General features: G+C 39.6%; 1 protein-coding gene across 4 annotated transcripts in view; it reads right to left on the bottom strand.

The window, feature by feature from the left end:
* BLOC1S5 (biogenesis of lysosomal organelles complex 1 subunit 5) overlaps positions 1–9,153 on the bottom strand; it is a 118,524-nt gene extending 109,371 nt beyond the window's left edge. The window contains exons 1-2 of one of the 4 annotated variants that reach the window (XM_021009869.2): positions 8,942–9,153; positions 2,306–2,388 (exon numbers count right to left, since the gene is read on the bottom strand). In XM_021009869.2, the coding sequence (XP_020865528.1) occupies positions 2,306–2,388; positions 8,942–9,071 (213 nt within the window). In that variant the 5' untranslated portion in view covers positions 9,072–9,153. The remainder of the gene's footprint in view (positions 1–2,305; positions 2,389–8,941) is intronic. The other 3 variants (XM_078153623.1, XM_021009870.2, XM_021009868.2) reach the window with 3 other exon arrangements.
* Between the last annotated feature and the right edge of the window lie 10,820 nt (positions 9,154–19,973).

Raw genomic sequence — 19,973 nt, 5'->3', positions numbered from 1 at the left:
AACAGCTTCTTGCAGAAGGTAAGATTTTTAGCTGAGACTTATAGGGAAACCAGAAGGTAGAGATTAGGAAGGAGAGAGCTCTAGGCAAGTGCAGAGAGAAGCTATTTTATAGGTTTACATATTATTGTTGTTGAGTCATTTCAGTCGTGTCCAACTTTTCATGAATGAATCTGGGGTTTTCTTGGCACAGATATTGGAGTGGTTTGCTTCTTTTCCTTTTCCAGCTTATTTCATTTAGGAAACTGAGGCAAACAAGGTCAAGTGACTTGGCCAATGTCACACAGCCAGTAAATGTATGAGGCTGGATTTGAATTCAGGTCTTTTGGTCTCCTCTCCACTTGCTCTATTCCCTTTGCCACCTAGCTGCATCATGCTCTAAAATTTAAGGCAATGGTTCCCAAGTTTTTCTAGTGACAGTATGGCATAGTAGACAAGAGTACTGGACTTACAGTAAGAAGATCTGGATTCAAATCCTGTATTATATATTCTCTATGAGCCTATGGGTAAGTCACTTGACTTTCTGGGCCCCAGTGTTTTATCTATAAAATGAGAAAATCAATTTGTACCAAGAGTACTAATCTCACAGGCTTACTGTGAAGTTCAAGTGAGACAAAAACATGTAAAGTGCTTTGTAAACTTAAAAGTATTATATAAATATCAGCAGATCTTTTTTTTTGACTAATGAAGATCTTTCCTAACAAAAAAATTCACAGTTCTTCATATGACAGTAGGTTTACTTAGTATCCACTGACTAAGAAAACAATGGCCAAATAACAATAAGTGCACATGTGAATTAATAGGCTTCCTGAAATAACTGCAACCTACAGGTTGGAAACTATTGTTTTAAGTTATAATCCTTTAAAGTGAAGAATGTAGAAGGAAAATAATACTTTTAAATAATTATCATTTAAAGTGAAAATGTACAAGGAAGGTAAAAGGATATGAAAAAAGTGCTTCAAAAGAAATGCAAATAATCAACACCAATATGAAAAAAAGTTTTATATCGATAAAAAGAAATGCAAATTAAAACAATTCTGAGATTTAACCAGCAAACTGGCAAAGATTTAAAAAAAGAAAAAAACCAATATTGGAGAGACTATAGGAAGACAGACACTATGTTGTTGGATATGTGAATTGATCCAAGCATTTTAGAAAACAATTTGGAATTATATGAGAAGCAATAAGTCATTGAACTGTTCAAAAGTTTGGATTCAATGATCCCACTACTGGGTATATATTCAAGAAAATCAGTGACAGAAAGAAAGGTCTCATATATAACAAAATGTTCCTACTGACACCCTTTGTGATGCAGAAAATGGGGGTGGATGGATAAGAAATGATATAAGAATGTTCTGTTACATTCATATACCAAAATCTCTTCAGTCACTTCCTAGTACATGACCACCCACTTTGTTTCTAGCCTTTTGCTATGGAAAAAGGTAGTGAACAGAGAGTTAGCATCAGTCAGGAAGACATTTTGTATCTGATACTGGGTAGGTGATGCTAGGCAGGTCCTCCAACATCATAGTGCCTAAAGTCTCCAAGCCCTTGAAAGATAGGAAGGAGATCAGAATTCAGAAGAACTTGGGAACACTTTATATGACACAGATCAAAGTTGGCAAAACCAAAAAAAAATTTACAAAATAACCACAACAATGTAAAGGAAAACACTAAAATCCATCAGAACCTCAGATGAATTCAATGAATCAAGAGAATCAGAGGGTCAAATAACTTTGGAAGAAAACATAAAGGTCATCTAGTCCAATATTCTTGCTCTACATATGAGGAAACTGAGGCCAGAAAGGTTAAGTGACTTGCCCAAGAGCATGCATTTAAGAAGTGGGAGAGGTGAGATTCTAAGCATGGCATTCTTTCCATAGCACCACTCTGCCTTAGAGTTGATGATGAAATTTACTCTTCTCCTTTCCATAGAGAAAGTGTAAACTACTAGTAGGGCATAAAGCATATGGTAAGCCATGGTAAATGTACTGGTTTGTTTTTCTTTTCACCAAAGGGTTTCTGGAAGGTAAGGAGAGGAAGGGAGGAGTACTGAGTGGAAAATGTTAGCGTTATTTTTTCCAGTATAAATAAGATTTTTAAAAAAGAAAATACTTTAATAATGCTTTTGAAGTATTAAGATATTGTTTACCTATTTATTCTATATTCTTAAAGGTTTTTTTTCCTACCATGTTGTGGACAGAAGAAGTGAGCATTGAAAAATCAAAACTTAAGGGAGTTTCTCTCCAATTCAGAATTCTAACCAGTAATTGGTATTTTTAATAATATTTCAAAGATAAATACTCACTTCAAATTCTTTCACAAAGTAACGTGTTTCTCCTTGAATAATTGGTCGATGATCTAACAGCCTAGAATGAATCTCTCCCAGATCTATAAAGACAAAATAAACATCAAGTCACTGGTAATGTTCATGGAACAATGGAAAAAAAGCACTGGATTAGGAGTCAGAGAATTTGGATTTGAACCTCAATTAGCAATATGACTTCAGTCAAGTCACTTAATCCCTGTGAGCTTGTCTCCCCATCTGGAAAATGAGGGAGTTAGCCTAGATCAATGGTGCAAACTCACACAGAAACAGCCCTAGTACCACACGACTTTTAAAAACCACATATTAACATCACCTATGTTCTACTGTATTTTTATTTTGTCAAATGTCTAATTTTGTTAAATTTATTTCATTATAAATTATTATTTTATTATGAATTTATTTTGTTAAATGTTTGTTAAAATGTTATTTTAATCTGGTTTGGTTGTATTTGAGTGTTGGGGCAGCAATTAAAGGGTCATATGTTTGACATCTCTGTACTAGATGATGTCTAAGTCCTTTCTAGCTATAAATCTATGATCCTATTCCTCTCTGGGAGTAATACAACAAGCTTTTTTGTTTGAAATTTTTTCTAAAATCCCTAAGATTTAGGAAAAGTTACAGGTACAAGAAAGTTACAATTTAGAAATTTACCTGTAGTCTATAGGTCAACTTATTCATTCTACACTTTTAACAATCACGAGGCCTAAGATGTATAACCTGAAATTTCCAGAGAAATTAAATTATTACATACAGTTAAGAGTTGACCAGTACTATGTACTTCATGAGTAAGTCCTTAGAATGATTAATCTATACTTGCCACAACTTCCTCACTAGTCTGCTTTTCAAAAAGCATTTACTGCCTGCTATGTGTCAGGCAATGTGTTAAGCACTGGGGATGTGCAAAAAACTCAAACTCAACATGTCCAAAACTAAATTTACCATTGTCTACCCGAAACCTGCCCAACCTCCAATTCTCCTCTTTTGATACAGGATACCTACATCTTACCAGTCACCTAGGTTCAAAATTTCAGTCATTTTTATTCTTCCTTCTCCTTCACCTTCGAATCAGTTATCAAGTCCTGTCAGTTCTACCTTCACAATACTAGCAATGCCATTTCCTAGTTCAAATACTCAATGCCACTTATCTAGCCTACTGTAATATCCTACCAATTAGCCTCCCTGTTACCAGTGTTCTTTAGAATCCATCTCATGCCCATCGGTCAAAATTTTCTACCTAAGGCATAGGTCTGATGGGATGCTTGGGTGCTTGTACTCCGACCCCACTTTCAAGATCATATTTCTCCTTAGCCTCAGAAACACTATCCTTGACAATTTCCCTCCAGCCCAAATACCCTATCTCTGGCAGTGATTCATGAGTGGGCCCAGTGAGGCAAACTATCTCTCCCTGTTACAAGAACAAACTGGCCTCTGTAGAATTTCCCTTATATGAACAGGACTATCTTGTACCAGCAAAACCATTAAGTACCGATGCCCATAGTTATTGTATACAATCCAGAGGTCAAGCTATAGATATCAGCTCCTGAAACTATCTTGTTACAGACATGACAGACCAAAAATATACCCTTTAGGAACCCTCTCTTCCCCGTCTCCAAGATTTCCAGTAGTGAGTGAACAGAGTTGTATATTATCACCTAATTAGCATACTTGCCAAAATCCACTACTTTTCCTATGTAAGGTTTAGCATCATTCCTGTTAGGTTGCAAGTTCCCTAAGGACCTCTGCCCGCTGCATAACATAATAAATATATCTTTGCCACCTTGACTTAAAGAATGCTTGGGTCTGTGAATTCATTCCGGACGACAGCATCCTATACTCTGGTCCTTGAGGGGTCTCAACCTCTCAGACCTTAACAGGTCCAACCATGTCACTGGCTTGCTTTAAAAAGAAAAAAAAGTCTTAGTGTTTTCCAATCATTTCTAGGATGAAATACAAATGTGTTGTTGTTACCCTGGCATCAAAGTCCTCAACAATCTAGCTAAACCTACTTTTCTAGCTTCCTTTTATAATAACCCCTTTTCACCCACCCTAAATTCCAGAAAACTAGTGTTACTTGAATTTTCCTAAAGTTTCCTAACTTCATAAGCTATCTTCTGCCTTTCTGCATTCACATAACATCCACAATGTTTGGCATAAACTTCCACCTCATTTGACAACTTTTACATTCTTTATTTTCTTTCAAAGCTCAACTCAGGTGCTTTCCTGAACCTCCTGTTAAAATGCTCTCCCTAGCAAGGAATAATTTACCTGTCAGATTTATGGAGAATGGAAAAATGTATGACCAAACAAGAGCTAGAGAATATTATGAAATGCAAAATGGATAATTTTGATTACACCCAATTGAAAAGTTTTTGCACAAAGCCAAGGCAAACAAGATTAGGAGGGAAGCAGAAAACTAGAAAAGAATTTTTACAACCAGTGGCTCTAATAGAGGCCTCATTTCTAAAATATACAGAGAACTGAGTCAAATTTATAAGAATACAAGTCATTCCCCAACTGATAAATGGTCAAAGGATATGAACAGGCAGTTTTCAAAGGAAGAAATCAAAGCTATCTATAATCATATGAAAAAATGTTCTAAATCACTGTTGATTAGAGAAATGCAAATCAAAAGACTCTGAGGTACCACATCACACCTATCAGATTGGCTAACATGACAAAACAGGACAATGATAAATGTTGGAGAAGATGTGGGAAAATTGGAACACTAATACATTGCTGGTGGAGTTGTGAACTGAGCCAACCATTCTGAAGAGCAATCTGGAACTGTGCCCAAAGGGCTATAAAATTTGACCCAGCAATACCACTTCTAAGTCTGTATCCCAAAGAGATCATACAAATGGGAAAAGGACTCACATATACAAAAATATTTACAGCAGCTCTTTCTGTGGTGGCAAAGAATTGGAAATTGAAGGGATGCTCATCAGTTGGGGAATAGCTGAACAAGTTGTAGTATATGAATGTAATGGACCAGTATTGTGCTATAAGAAATGATGAGCAGGCAGACTTCAGAAAAACCTGGAAAGGTTTATATGAACTGATGCTGAGTGAAGTGAGCAGAACCAGGAGACAATCATACACAATAACAGCCACATTGTGTGATGACTAACTATGATAGACTTATCTCTCCTTAGCAATGCAAGGATCTAAGACAGCTCTAAAAGACTCATGACAGAAAATGCTGTCCACATGCAGAAAAAGAACTATGGAGTCTGAATGCAGATCGAAGCATATTATTTGCTCTCTCTCTTTTTTTTTCTTCTTTCTCATGGTTTCTCCTATTGGTTCTAATTCTTCTTTACAACATGACTAATGTGAAAATAGGTTTAATATGAATGTATATGTTGAGCCTATATCGATTCACATGCATCTTGGGGTAGGGGAGAAATGAGGAGAAAATTTGGAACTCAAAATCTTATGAAAGTGAATGTTGAAAACTAAAAATAAATAAATACATTTATTATTAAAAAAGTAAATAAAATAAAATGCTCTCCCTCCTCCAACACCATCTTTGCCCCCTCTCTTGTTACCTGACATTATACCTATACCACATGCTGTACGTGTTGTACTTTCCTTCCTACAGCAGAATGTAAAAACCTTCAGGGAAGATGGTTTCATTGTTTTCTTTGTATACTCAACACCTAGCACATTACCTTGCACATTTTAGGCATCCAACAAATGCCTGCTGAACTGAATAGATCCTTACAACCCTTTAAGTACATTATTCTCATTTTACAGGTGAGGAAACTTCAGGCTCAAAGAACTGTGAATTGTCCAAGAACTTGTAATTAATATAAGTTAGATTGGGATCAAAACCCAAAGTACAGGATTTTCTGCACCATACTGTACTACCCATTCCATGGGAACAAAGATATACAGACATAACTCTTCTTTGTGTTCACTGGCATATTATTTTTAGTCTTCCATAAATATATATTCTAATACTCTTATGGAACTGTGAATTTATTCATTTGGATATTCCCTCTGATCAGGTAGGTCTGCCATCAATTGCTGCCCATCCTGTGCACCCTGTCCATGTACTTTCATAAATTTGTCACTGGAGGTCCACCTAACATGCTGGAAGCCTTCCTCAATTTCTTCTGAGATTTCAGGGATCCCAATAGGAGCAAGAAGATTATCTATAATTTATCCCTTGTTTTCACTAAGTAAGTAGCCCTTCTATTTACTAGCTATACTTTCCTCTAAAGGTGCTAGATCCTGCTCATACCTCCCCCCCATTCTCCTCTCTATTTTCCCTTCAGTAATTCTCAACTTCAATTATTCAAGAGGTTCCAAGTGGCAGAGGTGAGGGAGAATGGTCCAGACATCAGGCCAACCTGTACAAATTATGTAGATTTATGAAACAATGACAAGGCTGCCAGTTCAGCTAGAATACAAGATAAGTGAGGAGGAAGTAATGTATAATCATTTTGGAAAGGTAGACTGGAGTCAGACTGTGAAAAGCTTTAAATGTCAAACAGAAGACACCGTATTTTAATCTAAAGACAACAGGAAACCACTGGAGCATCTTGAACAGGAGAGAAGAGATATGGTCAAACCTGTGCTTTAGGAATATTTGGCAGCTATAGAAAATATCAGTTAAGGCAGAGCAGTAGAATCAATTAAGGCATTGGCTATGGGGTCAGCCAGGATTCAAATCAAATTCAATGTGTACAAACAATTCATTAGCTTCCTCCCCTCCCTCACCAACCTTCTCTTCCCAAACTCCCTATTATGTCAACTATCTTCCCATTCATCTAGGCTCAAAATCTCATTGTCAAACTCATCTTTTCACTCACACTTATCCTATATATCCAGATTGCAATTCTTATCATGTCTACCTTTACAACATTTCTCACATGTCCCTTTCTCTCTATTCACAATCCACCATCTTTATCACCTCTTACTCACCTGGTCTATTACAATAGCCCTCTAATTAGTCCACCAATCCACCCTCCATTCAACTGACAAAATGATTTCCTAAAGCAAGGTTTTAACCAGATCACCCAACACATCATTCAACAATTTCCAAGGATCCCTATTTCCTCCAGGATCAAATATGCATTGCACTTTAAACCCTTCAAAACCTGGACCCTTCCTACTATTTTAGTCTTCTTACATTTTATTTTCCTCCATATACTCTTAAGATCCACCTATTCTGGTCTCGTTCCTTACACAGGAGACATTTCATTCCACTGTCTCCCATGCCTGGAATGCTGTACCTTGTCATTTTTATCTCCTAGTTTCCCTGACTTCTTTCAAGACTATGTTCAAAAACCACTTTCTGCAAGAAGACTTTTCCATCTACTCAGAGGAGAGAGTTCTGAGATCACCATCCATTTGCACTAGATGGTGTCCCAAAAGTCTTAGTGCGATACTAAGCTTTAATGACTTCAGAAGTATACATGCTATAAACTTCAAAAGAGTTTATTTAAATGTAACATTTATTGTTTTGTGAATTTTGAATACATTTTAAATTTAATTTTATAGATGACACTTCTCAGACAGTAGATTGGTAGAGGTCCTCTTGCTCTGCCATTTCCATCATCTTATCTCTTTCCACTAGACCTTATCTTGCAGAATGTCAAAATTGACCTGTTTGCACCAAAACTTCCTTCTTTGGATGATCTTAAGGCTAGCACTTCAAAAGTCAACTTTTCAGTCACTCAACAGGAGCTGATTAAAGTTTTTACAAAATTCAAAAATCAACTACAGTGATATATATATAAGCACAAGATGGGAGTATTGAATTATAAGATATCAATATTTTAAAATTTAATTAATCATTAAATAGGAAATCCCTGAGGGCAGGAACCCTGGGTTTCCTGTTTTGTTTTTCGTCTTTCTTTGTATCCCTTAGTCCAATGCCTGGCACACAGTGAGCGCTTATAATTGCTTGTTGGCTAACTTCTAATATTAACTACCTGTGTCACTCTGAGCAAATCATTTCCCCTCTCTAGGCCTGTTTCCTCAACTGTAAAAGGAGAGAATTAGATTAGACACGGGGCTGGAGGCCCTGTCCAGCTCTACCTCTATGAATCCATGGAAGGTGGGCTGGGTGCAAGGAACTCCCGGTTGTGAGAACCAGAAGGGTGGTTGTCTGGTAGAACGAGCACTTGGCAGTTGATCAAATGACATAATATATGTAAAGCGCTTCGCAAATCTTAATACTTGAGAGTAGGGGCTGTCTTATGACCTTCTTGTACCCCCAATTCTTAGCATAGTGCGAGGCACATAAATGTTAGATTATCATTATCGTTGTTGACCGTAGTGGGTGCAGCATTGAGGGGAGGCCGGCCTATTGCTGGACGTCTCCGGCCGGCCATCTACAGCCCTCGGACCCCTGCAGACACAAAACAAACCCCACTAAAAGCTCAGCTCCTCGGGAGGTGCATGGAAGGGCGGGGCTCCTGGGGATGGGGGGGGGGGAGGCCCCTGCTCGCAGCCCACGAGGGGCTGGGGCGGGGACCACGCCCGGGCCTGGGAGGAGGAGGAGGGGCCCACTCCAAGGTGGAGGCCGCAGGGGTTAGGCCCGGCCTGCTCCTTGGGGCCAACAGAGGTGGAAGGTGGGGAAGGGGAGCCCTGACAACTCCTTACCCTTGATAATTAGGTGAACTGGCGAGCTCGCCGGTCCCTGCGAATCTCGTTTCTTGCCTCCTGCCGGGACCGCGGCGGGGGTGGGGGCGCTCTCGCCCCCCGAAGGGGCCTCGGTCCCTCCGCCGCTCATACCGACTAAGGAAGGAACTGCCTGCCCGGCGGGCGCACTGCGCTTGCTCAGCGCTCGCTCGCACCTCAGGCTCCTCAGGCTGGCTTCTGTTTATTTATTTATTTATTTTTGTGGCGTCATACCTGGTCGCCCGTGCCCGGTTGAAGCCGACCAGGAGACAGGCGCAGCGAGGAGCTAGGGAGTCCTCGAGGGAGCTGGGAACAGTGAAGACGAAGCTGCCATGATGAGTTAGGGCACGGGTGGTGTGAGAGACAGAGAGACAGGAGCAGAGAAAGTGGAGACAGAGACAGGGAAAGCGAGAGGAGAGAAAGAAACAGACTTGCTGGAGACTGGAACCCCTGATTTCAAAGGCGGCTTCAGATACTTAATAGCTGTGTGACTCCTGGCAAATCAACTTAACCTCTGTTTGCCTCACTTTCTTTATCTGTAAAATAGGGATAATAAGAGCAGCTACCTCGCAGAGTTGTTGTGAGGTTCAAATGACATCATATTTGTAAAGTGCTTAGTACAGTGCCTGGCACAGAGTAAGGGTTATGTAAATATTACTATTGTAATAATCACCACCACCACCACCACCGCCGTCATCAGTATTGTTAGAGACAAAGCTTCGTAAGAGTGGAAAAGCGTACTAGCTTTGGAAGTATTGGACCTGGTTTCAAATTCAGCCCCGATGTTTAGTACCTGTGTGACTTTGCGCAAGTCACTTAACCTTTCCAGGTCTCAACTTTCTCATCTATAAAATGAGAGAGCTGGACTAAAAATTCTAGTCCCACGGTTTAAGAAGCCGTGGACTAGATGACCTTTAAGGCCCCTTGCAGCTCCAGATGGATAATCCTGTTTACCAAATTGCATCCTTCTGTAGTCCTTCAGATCAAGTTCAAGGCTAAAAAAACCATAAAAATTAATAGATCTAGCTATCATGGTGTGTTTTTCAAACTGCCAGTATTTAGGTAATGTCCTGAATGCTTCCACTAAAGTCTGCTCTGGGAGCCTATATGTATTCTGAAAATACAGCCAGTGTGGAATTATAATAGTTTGCCTTTGTAAAGTCACTTTACAATTTACCAAACACTTTCACACCTGTTATTCCATTTAGTCTAGACAATCTGTTAAGGTAGTTGGGAAAGCTGTTATCCAATGCTTTGTAATTTTGATTTACCTAAGAGGTCACAGCTTGTAAGTTAGAATGAGAAAACAAGCCTTTCTGGTAAAAGCTGTTCACTTATTTCCCTTAACTCCTCTTGTTCTAAAATTTTCAATGGCTTCCTATTACCTTTTGGATTAAATAAAAATTTTTCTGCCTGGCATTTAAAGCTGTTGCTCAATCATGTCCAACTCTTCCAGACCCCATCTGGGGTTTTCTTGGCAAAGATACTAGAGCAGTTTGTCATTTCCTTCTCCAGCTCATTTCACAGAGGAGGAAACTTAGGCAAACAGGGTTAAGTGACTTGCTTAAGATCACATAGCTATTAAGCATCTGAGGCCAGATTTGAAGTCAGGTTCTTGACTTCAGACCCTTTTTCCACTTTGCCAGGCACTTTTTCCACTTTGCCACCTAAGCTGCCCTTAGTACGCTCCAACCTACCTTTTAGTTATTAGCCCACATTTCTAGCATTTTAAGGTTTGAAAAACTCTCAGTATATATAAATATATGTACATATATGTGTGTATAAACACATACATACACACGGATATTCATATATATGCCTATGTGTGTATATGTGTGTGTATATATATATATATATACATACACACACACACACACACACACACACACACACACACACACACACACACACATATATAATAAATGAATGAAAAGGCATGTATTAAGTGCCCAGAAGGTGTCTGGCATATTGCCAGGTGTTGAGATTACAAATACAAAAATGAGACAGCTCTTGCTATCATGGAGTTTACATTCTAATAGACCCTATTAAACAGGGGTAGGCAAAACATATATGGGGGAATGGTGTCCAGGGAAGAGAGTTTTGATCTATAGAGTCACAGGGATGGTGAGTTAATGGATAGAGCATCCAATGAATAAGATCTTTTCTACAATGGTAGTATTGATTTCAGGAAGTGGGAGAGGGGAAAGGAGGAAGGGAAGGGTACACATGTGCCATATTGCAAACACCCAGATGGATGGCTGGATGGCATGTTGATGAGGCAGACTTCTGCCCAGCAACAATGAGAGCCTTGCCTAAATCTAAATCTGCCCGGTTACAGGGGGTTCTATCTGTTGACAAGAAAACCTCGTTATTTTCTGTGTACTTGACTAATCCCTATGGTTTATGGTCATATCCTTGAATGTTGCAAATTAAGTTCCCTGTTTTGTAAAGAACCCAACATGTCTGCTTCTCCTTCCTGATATCCTTCTCTGTGGTTAACTGCCCACTTCTGGCTGACTTGTGAACAAAAGCAAGCATTGTCTCTTCTCCAGTTGCTAGTCCTTCCAGGATTAGCCTACTGCTTTTGTGTCAATAAAAGCTCTTGACTAGGAGAACCTCTGCCCCCTGAATTCTTTCTGGACAACCCGACCCTGATCCTCATCTACCTTATCAGATGTGAAACATAGCCTGATCTGAGAACTGTTAGTTATAATGGGCTAAGTGGGTTTGTATTCACCACTCAAAATAGCACAGCCCCTGCCTTGGACTTAGGAGGACCTCAGTTCAATTTGGCCTCAGACACAAAACACTCACTAGCTGTGTGACCCTGGGCAAGTCACTTAACCCCATTGCCTAGTCTAAATAAATAAATAGATGAATGAATGAATAAATAGATAGATAGACAGATGAATGAATGAATGAATGAATAAAATAAAACAGCACAGCCCCAGAGCAAGCTTTCCAAAACTGAGTAGATTAACTACCCCAGGGATTTCCAAAGTCCTGTTGTTCTCAGTGTCTCTCATACATACCCTTTCTCTCCTCTGAAGCTGCACCCTGGTGCAGGCCCTTATCTCTCAGCTAGACTATTGCAGTAGCCTGCTTGTTGGGCTGTCTGCCACTATTCCCACTCTAGTTCATCCTCCACTCAGCTATCAAAGTGATTGTCCTAAAGTACCGTTCTGACCCTGTTGCCTTGCTCCAGTCACTCCCTGTTACTTCCAGAATCAAATATAAAATCCTCTATTTGGCACGTAAAGACTTTCATAAACTGCTCCCTTCCTACCTTTTCAGTCTTCTTACACCTTGGCCTCCTTGCTGATTCTTAGACAAGAAGATTCCATCTCCTAACTCTGAGCATTTTCATTCATGCCTGAAACTCTCTCCGCTCTCAACTCTGCTTCCTGTCTTTCCTGGCTTCCATCAAGTCCCAGCTAAAATCTACCTTCTGCTTTACTTGATTCACTTTAATACTAGTGCCTTCCTTCTGATATTATCTCCAATTTATCCTGTTATATGGAGTTGTTTGCATGGTATCTCCCCTTTTAGGTTGTAAGCTCTTTGAGGGCAGGGAATGTTTTTGCCTTTTATATCCCCAGTACTAACACAGTGCTGATGGGGTGCCTGGATGCTTGTGTTTGGGTACTTGTGCTTGTACTTGGACCCCAATTTCTCCCTAGTCTCAGAAACACTGTCTCTGACAACCACTCCCCAGCCCAAAGACACTATGTCTAGCAGTTATTCACACATGGGCCTCAGCACAACCCTTATCTCTCTTCCTAGTCCAGCTACACAAAGCTGGGTGAGAGAGTGCTGGGCTGCTCAGGCCCCAGCCCTCAGGTCATGTCTCTGGAAGCCTCCCGATTCCTTAGTGAGTTCCTGTCTTGTGAGAAAGCTTTCCCTTGTTGCAGAGCATTCTCTCATCAAGACAGAGGGAGAGGGGTGCCTTGCCCAGTTCAAGTTTTGTCCTTGGCCAGCCCAAGGACTCTTCCTCCTGCCAGACTCCCAAGATCCATACCTCTGTCATCTTCCTCTCTGACTGGTATACTCCCTGTACTTTCCCATCCATAGCTCCCAAAGACACCTGGACCTTTGGATTACCTAATTGGTATCCCTGGCATTCCTTTCCCATTCCCTTTTCCATATAAACCCTAGCTCCATCCTCAGTCTCTTTCAGGTTCCTTAAGAATCCTTGCCCGCTGAAAAGTGTAACAATAAATCTTTGTCACCTTGACTTAAAGAATGCTTGAGTTTGTGAATTCATTCCAGACGAACCATCCTGTACTCCGGTCTTTGAGGGGCCTCAACCTATCAGACCACAACAGTGCCTGTGCGAAAAAGTTGGTTAATGAATGTTTGTTGAATTGACTTGAAGCATAGTCTGGAGTCAGCTCTTCATACCTAAGAAATCATAGATTCTGAGATCACAGAAAAAGCTTTCAACAGACCTGGTATTAGAACCTAGGCCTTCCAATAGCAAGTATGATATCTCATTTAATCCTCATAACAACCTCATGAGGTAGATGCTTTTATTTTCTCTGTTTTACAGATTAGGAAATGGAGGCTTAGAAAGATTAATCAACTTTCCCAGGGTCAATATAGTTGTAAGTATATGATGCAGGATAAAGGAGAGGAATAAGAAATGGCGATTTTAAAGTATTCTGACAAGTACAGCCCAACAAAGATCTATCAAGTACTTCCTATGTGTAAGGCCCCTTTTAGCATTATAATAAATTAATGCAGGTTTTTTTTGAGATTAATTAATTAATTTTTAGTTTTCAACATTCACTTCCACAAGATTTTGAGTTCCAATTTTTTTTCCCCTCTCATCCCTCTCCCAACCCCAAGACAGTGTGCATTCTGAATACCCTTTCCCCTAATCTGCCCTCCCTTCTACCTCCCCTCATTCTCTTATCCCCTTCCTCTTCTATTTTCCTGCATGGCAGGATAGATTTCTATACCCCATTTCCTGTATTTCTTATTTCCCAGTTGCATGTGAAAACACCTTTTCTTAACATGTGTTTTTAAAACTTTGGGCTCCAATTTTCTCCCTTCCTTCCTTCCCACCCACCCTCACTGAAAAGGCAAGCAACTCAATACAGGTTATACATGTGTAGTCGTGCAAAACACTTCCATATTAGTCATGCTGTGGGAAACTAACTATATTTTCCTTCATACTATCCTGCCCCCCCACGCCCATTTATTCTATTCTCTCTTTCAACCCTGTCCCTCCTCAGAAGTGTTTGCTTCTGATTACCCTCTCCCCCAATATGCCTTTCCCACTATCATCCTTCCCTCCATTATCCCCCCCCCTTATCCCCTGCCCCTCTATTTTCCTGTAGGGTAAGATAGATTTCCATACCCAACTGAGTGTATATGTTATTCCCTCCTTAAGTCAATTCCAATGAGAATAAGATTTACTCATTCCCTCTCACCTTCCCCCACTTTCCCTCCACTGTAAAAACCTTTTCTTGTCTGTTTTATGTGAGATAATTTACTCCATTCTACCTCTCCCTTTCTCCTCCCCCCTTAATTTTATTTTCAGGATATCACCCCTTCATCATCAACTCACCCTGTGCCCTCTAACTATCAATCTATCTATACATATAATTTTTCCCCTTCCAGCTACCCTAATACTGACAAAGGTCTCATGAGTTACAAATATCATCTTTCCATGTAGGAATGTAAACAGTTTAACCTTAATAAATCCCTTATAATTTCTCTTTCCTGTTTAGCTCTTCATGCTTCTCTTGAGTCTTGTATTTGAAAGCTGAATTTTCTATTCAACTCTGGTCTTTTCATCAAGAATGCTTAAAAGTCCTCTATTTCGTTGAATTTCCATTTTTCCCCTTGAAGGATTATACTCAGTTTTTCTGGGTAGGTGATTCTTGGCTGTAATCCTATCTCCTTTGCCCTCTGGAATATCATATTCCAAGTCATCTGGTCCCTTAATGTAGAAGCTGCCAAATCCTGTATTATCCTGATTGTGTTTACACAATACTTGAATTGTTTCTTTCTGGCTGCTTGTAATATTTTCTCCTTGACTTGGGAACTCTGGCATTTGGCTACAATATTCCTAGGAGTTTTCCTTTGGGGATCTCTTTCAGGAGGTGATGGGTAGATTCTTTCCATTCTATTTATCCTCTGGTTCTAGAACATCAGGGCAGTTTTCCTTGATAATCAATTTCTTGAAAGATGATGTCTAGGCTCTTTTTTTGATCAGGGCTTTCAAATAGTATAATAATTTTAAAATTATCTCTCTTGGATCTATTTTCCAGGTCAGTTGTTTTTCCAATGAGATATTTCACATTGTTTTATATTTTTCATTCTTTGGGTTTTGTTTTATAGTGTCTTGATTTCTCATAAAGTCACTAACTTCCAATTACTCTATTCTAATTTTTAAGGAAGCATTTTCTTCAGTGAGCTTTTGGACTTCCCTTTTCCATTTGGCCAATTCTGCTTTTTAAGGCATTCTTCTCCTCACTGGCTTTTTGGACCTCTTTTGCCATTTGGGTTAGGCCGTTTTTTAAGGTGTTATTTTCTTCAGTATTTTTGGGGGGTCTCCTTTAGCAAGCTGTTAACTTTTCATGATTTTCTTGCATCACTCTCATTTCTCTTTCCAGTTTTTCCTCTACTTCTCTTACTTGCTTCTCAAAATCCTTTTTAAGCTCTTCCATGGCCTGGGACTGATTCATATTTTTCTTGGAGGCTTGGGATGTAGGAGCTTTGATTTTGTTGTCTTCTTCTGGTTGTATGTTTTGATCTTCTTTGTTACCAAAGAAAGATTCTATGGTCTGCCTTTTTTTGCACAGTTTGCTTATGATCCCATCCAATTACTTGAGTTTTAAACTCTTTGTTAAGGTAGGGGTCTGCTTCCAGTGTGGAGAATGTACTGTCCCAAGCTTCAGGGGTGTTGTGCAGCTGTTTTCAAAAATACTTCTAGGGACCTGTAAGTTTTCAGTTCTTCCAAGGTGGGGTATGATCAAAGGCAAGGTGTTTACTCCTTTCCTGGCCTGTGCTCTGGTTTATGAGTGACCACAAGCACTCTTTTCTGCCTTGGAACCGTGAGGAAAATTCCCTCTCCACTGCCCTTATAAGCTCCACCACTCCAGTGCTCCTCCTTGCCCTGGGATTGCCACCCAGAACTGTGACCCTGATCTAAACACAGGCAAAGCAAGAGAGTCCTGCCTCAGCACCAGCAAAGAGATCCCTGAAATCCCTCTTTGATCAGCCATTGGATTCTCCCTCAGTCTGTGTGCCAAGGGCTCCAGAAGCAGCGGCCACCCCAGGGCCACACAGGGACTGGGGCTGGGACCAAGCTTCTCTCTCACCGAGGTCACAGACTTTTCCTACTGACCTTCTAAGTTGTCTCTGGCATTTGTGGGTTGAGAAGTTGGAAACCGCCACAGCTGCCTGTGATTCAGTCCTCTGAGGCCTGCTTCAGGTTCGCTGAGGCCTGGTTGCTGCCTGTGCACCGACGCTGAACTGCATTTCTCTCCCAACCCGGCATGATAGACCGTTCTAATCAACCATCCAGGTTGTCTTGGGCCGGAAATTTGTTTCACTCTGTCTTTTTATGAGTTCTGGGCTGCAGAATTTGTTTAGAGCCATTTTTTATAGGTGTTTGGAGGAGTTTGGGGGAGAGCTCAAGCAAGTCACTGCTTTTAGTCCGCCATCTTGGCTCCACCCTCTATAATAAATTAATGTTGGCCTTGTTAGACTATTTTAGAGTGAGAGTTCTTCATCTTTTCTGTGGCATGAGCCCTTTTGGAGCCTCTTAACTCTCAGAATAATGTCTTTAAATGCATAAAATCAAATATATAAGATCACAAAGGAAATCAGTTATATTGAAATAATTGTTGAAATATTAAAACAAATTCACAGACTCCAAGTTAAGAACCTCTGCTTTAGAGTCACCCTTGTGGAAGCATACTAAGGTTTCATCTTTTTAGATGATGCATTACAAAATAACGTTAGGAATGCACTTTAGTCTAAAGTCCTTGGTCCTTCTGAATGAGAAACCTTATCATTCTTTAGCTTACAGTTCCCAAACCAAAATCTTTTTACATCAAGCTTATAGAAGGCATGACCAGTGGGGATTTTTTCCTGTTTTCTAATCAATGACATAACTTTCTGAGGACATTCCAAGACAATAATGCGATCCTAAGGTTTTCTTGGAAAAACCTGAATGATATTTCAAGGAAGAGGGCATGTTGGTTATGACTGGATGAATGTTCCATATAAACTTCTTGCAGAGATGCGTGATAGATGTGAGAGTTAACCTTTTTGTCTTCGAGTTGTCTTGAGTTTATAATGTTTTACCCCATGTACAAAACCATTTTTTTGGACAGAGTTAAGATAAATTTTCAAAGGCAGGAAAGATTTCAGTCTTTTTGGATTATCTCTTTGTAAGCAGAGATGCTTAGAATTAGAACAATTTAAATTTTTTTTTTAATTTGGCTCTGGTAGGTGGAGTTGTGAACTGATTCAACCATTCAGTAGAGCAATTTGGAACTATGCCCAAAGGGCTATAAAACCATGGATACCTTTTGACCTAGCAATATCACTACTAGGTCTATATCTCAAAAAAGATACAAAAAAAAAGAGGAAAAAGATGTATTTATAGCAGCTCTTTTCTGGTGGCAAAGAACTGGAAAGTAAGGGGATGCCTTTCAATTGGGGAATAGCTGAACTGTGTGTGTGATTATGATGGAATACTGTTGTACTAGAAGAAATGATGAGCAGGATGCTCTCAGAAAAACCTGGAAAGACTTACATGAGCTGATGCAAAATGAAGTAACAGCAATACTGTAAGATGATCAATTGTGAATGACTCAACTATTCTCAGCAATACAATGGATCCAAGACAATTCTGAAAGACATAATGAAAAGTATCATTCATACGCAGAGAAAGAACTGATGTGTCTGAACAGATTGAAGCATACTTTTTTACTTTATTTTTCTTGAGGTTTTTTTTGGTCTATATTTTCTTTTACAACATGATTAATATGGAAATGTTTTGCATGACTATACATGTATAATCTATATCAAACTGCCTGCCTTCTCAATGGGGGGTAAGGGGAGAGGTGGGAAGGGAGGAAGGGAGAGATTTTAGAACTCAAAGTTTTAAAAACGAATGTCAAAAATTGTTTTTACATGTAATTGGGGGGAAATAAAACACTAAATAATTTTTTAAAAAGTTAGGTCTGGTAGTCTTTTGCCCCAAACACAGAGTAGAATATTTTTCTTCAACATTCTTGATTTCTCCCTCTCCTTAATCCACTGTATGTAGTCACTAGATACTGTTGATTCTTCATTTGAAATGTGTCTTGTATTATACCTTCATTTCCCTTCCCACTGCAGCAACTCTAATTGAAACATATCACTTCAAGGCTGGATTCTTGCTACCTCCTCATTAATTGGGTGTATGTTGTATCTCTCTCTGTCTCTCTCTCTCTCTCTCTCTCTTTTTTTAAGGCAGTTGGGGTTAAGTAACTTGCCCAGGGTCACACAGCTAGTAAGTGTCAAGTGTTTGGGCTGAGGCTGCATTTGAACTCAGGTCCTTCTGACTTCTGGGCCAGTGCTCTATCCACTGTGGCACCCAGCTGCCCTATTTTGAATCTCCCTGTACTATTGTCAACTCCATGTAGATTGCAATTGTGATTTACTCAATAATTGTATTATCTCCCAGTTCCTTGCAAGGTTCTCTGCACATAAATAAGTGCTTAATAAGTGTTTGTTCAAGTTGAAACTGGCTTCCAGAGGTCAGTCTGGAGGCTTCCAGACACCTTCAGTCCCTGCTTACTATTAAACCATCAAGCACACTAGAGCCAGAATAGCCTTCCTAAAATACTGCCTACATCACTGGGTCATAGATTTAGGTAGAAGAGACTTAGAAGCCATTTAACCCAACCCTCTCATTTTACAGATGAAGACACTAAGGCACATTGCATAATGGAACATTGCATAAATTTTCTGCTTCCTCTTTTAAAAAAATATTTGTTGTAATGAATGGCTCTGAGGTTGGGGGATGGATACAGGTGAAAATTTAAGTCATATAGAAACAAAAATTGTCAATAAAATTTATTTAGAAAAAACCTACAGTGGTTCCTTATTACATCAATTCAAAACTCTTCTTTCTGGTTTTCAAAACCTAATATTATGTGCTCCCATTCTATCTCTCCAACTTTATCTCCCCCTACTTTCAATATGGATCCTCTACTCTAGCCTAGACAATCTCCTCATTCTTAGGAATATGCCATGCTACTTCCTGTTTTCTTGCTTTGGCTGCTGTCCATAACCCTGCTTGAAATATCCTTCTTTCTCTCTGCCATTTCAAACCCTACCTCCCTCCTAAGCTCATGGCCCAGTTCAAGTTCCACTTTAAAAATTGTCTTCCCTAAGAATGCTGGCTCTCCTAATCTCCTCCCTTTAAATGATTTATTATAAAATTAATATCAAATGTCTATACAACCAATTAGACTTACTTTGCAACTAGTTGTATTACATTGAATGTATATATTGGATGTGTATATTCATCATATGATATATAATACAACTGATATTTATATATTTAAATTAAAAATAATTTAAAATGTATTTATATAACATTTATGAAATAGATATAAAAATATACAACACAGGACCTTTCAAAAAGGAAATATTTACTTCAAAAGGTATAATAAATATACAAACTTACTCCCCCAACATGTCAGAGGCATAATCCCCCTCTCCCTTTGCACCACCTCAGTATCTGGGGAGGGGAAGAGTATTAGGTTCATAGTCCAAAACCCTCCTTCAGAGTCTAGCCCTAGATACTGATTTCTCAAGGTTTCCATGCCAGTATCGCTGGCTGCACCACCTCACCTGCAATCCTGACTTCAAGGTCAGTATGGCCTAAACTCTGGTGCAGTAAGAATTACCTTCCACACCTGAAACTGAGGACAAACAATACAGAATAGAAACACTCTTAGTTAGGCCCATTCCTTGGAGCCAGGGTTGCAGAGAAGGAGCT

Source organism: Phascolarctos cinereus, unplaced genomic scaffold (assembly GCF_003287225.1).
Source record: "Phascolarctos cinereus isolate Bilbo 61053 unplaced genomic scaffold, phaCin_HiC Scaffold_4;HRSCAF=312, whole genome shotgun sequence".
NCBI lineage: Eukaryota > Metazoa > Chordata > Mammalia > Diprotodontia > Phascolarctidae > Phascolarctos > Phascolarctos cinereus.
Note: the sequence above shows the minus strand (reverse complement) of the source record. Positions and strands in the feature narration are given on the sequence as shown.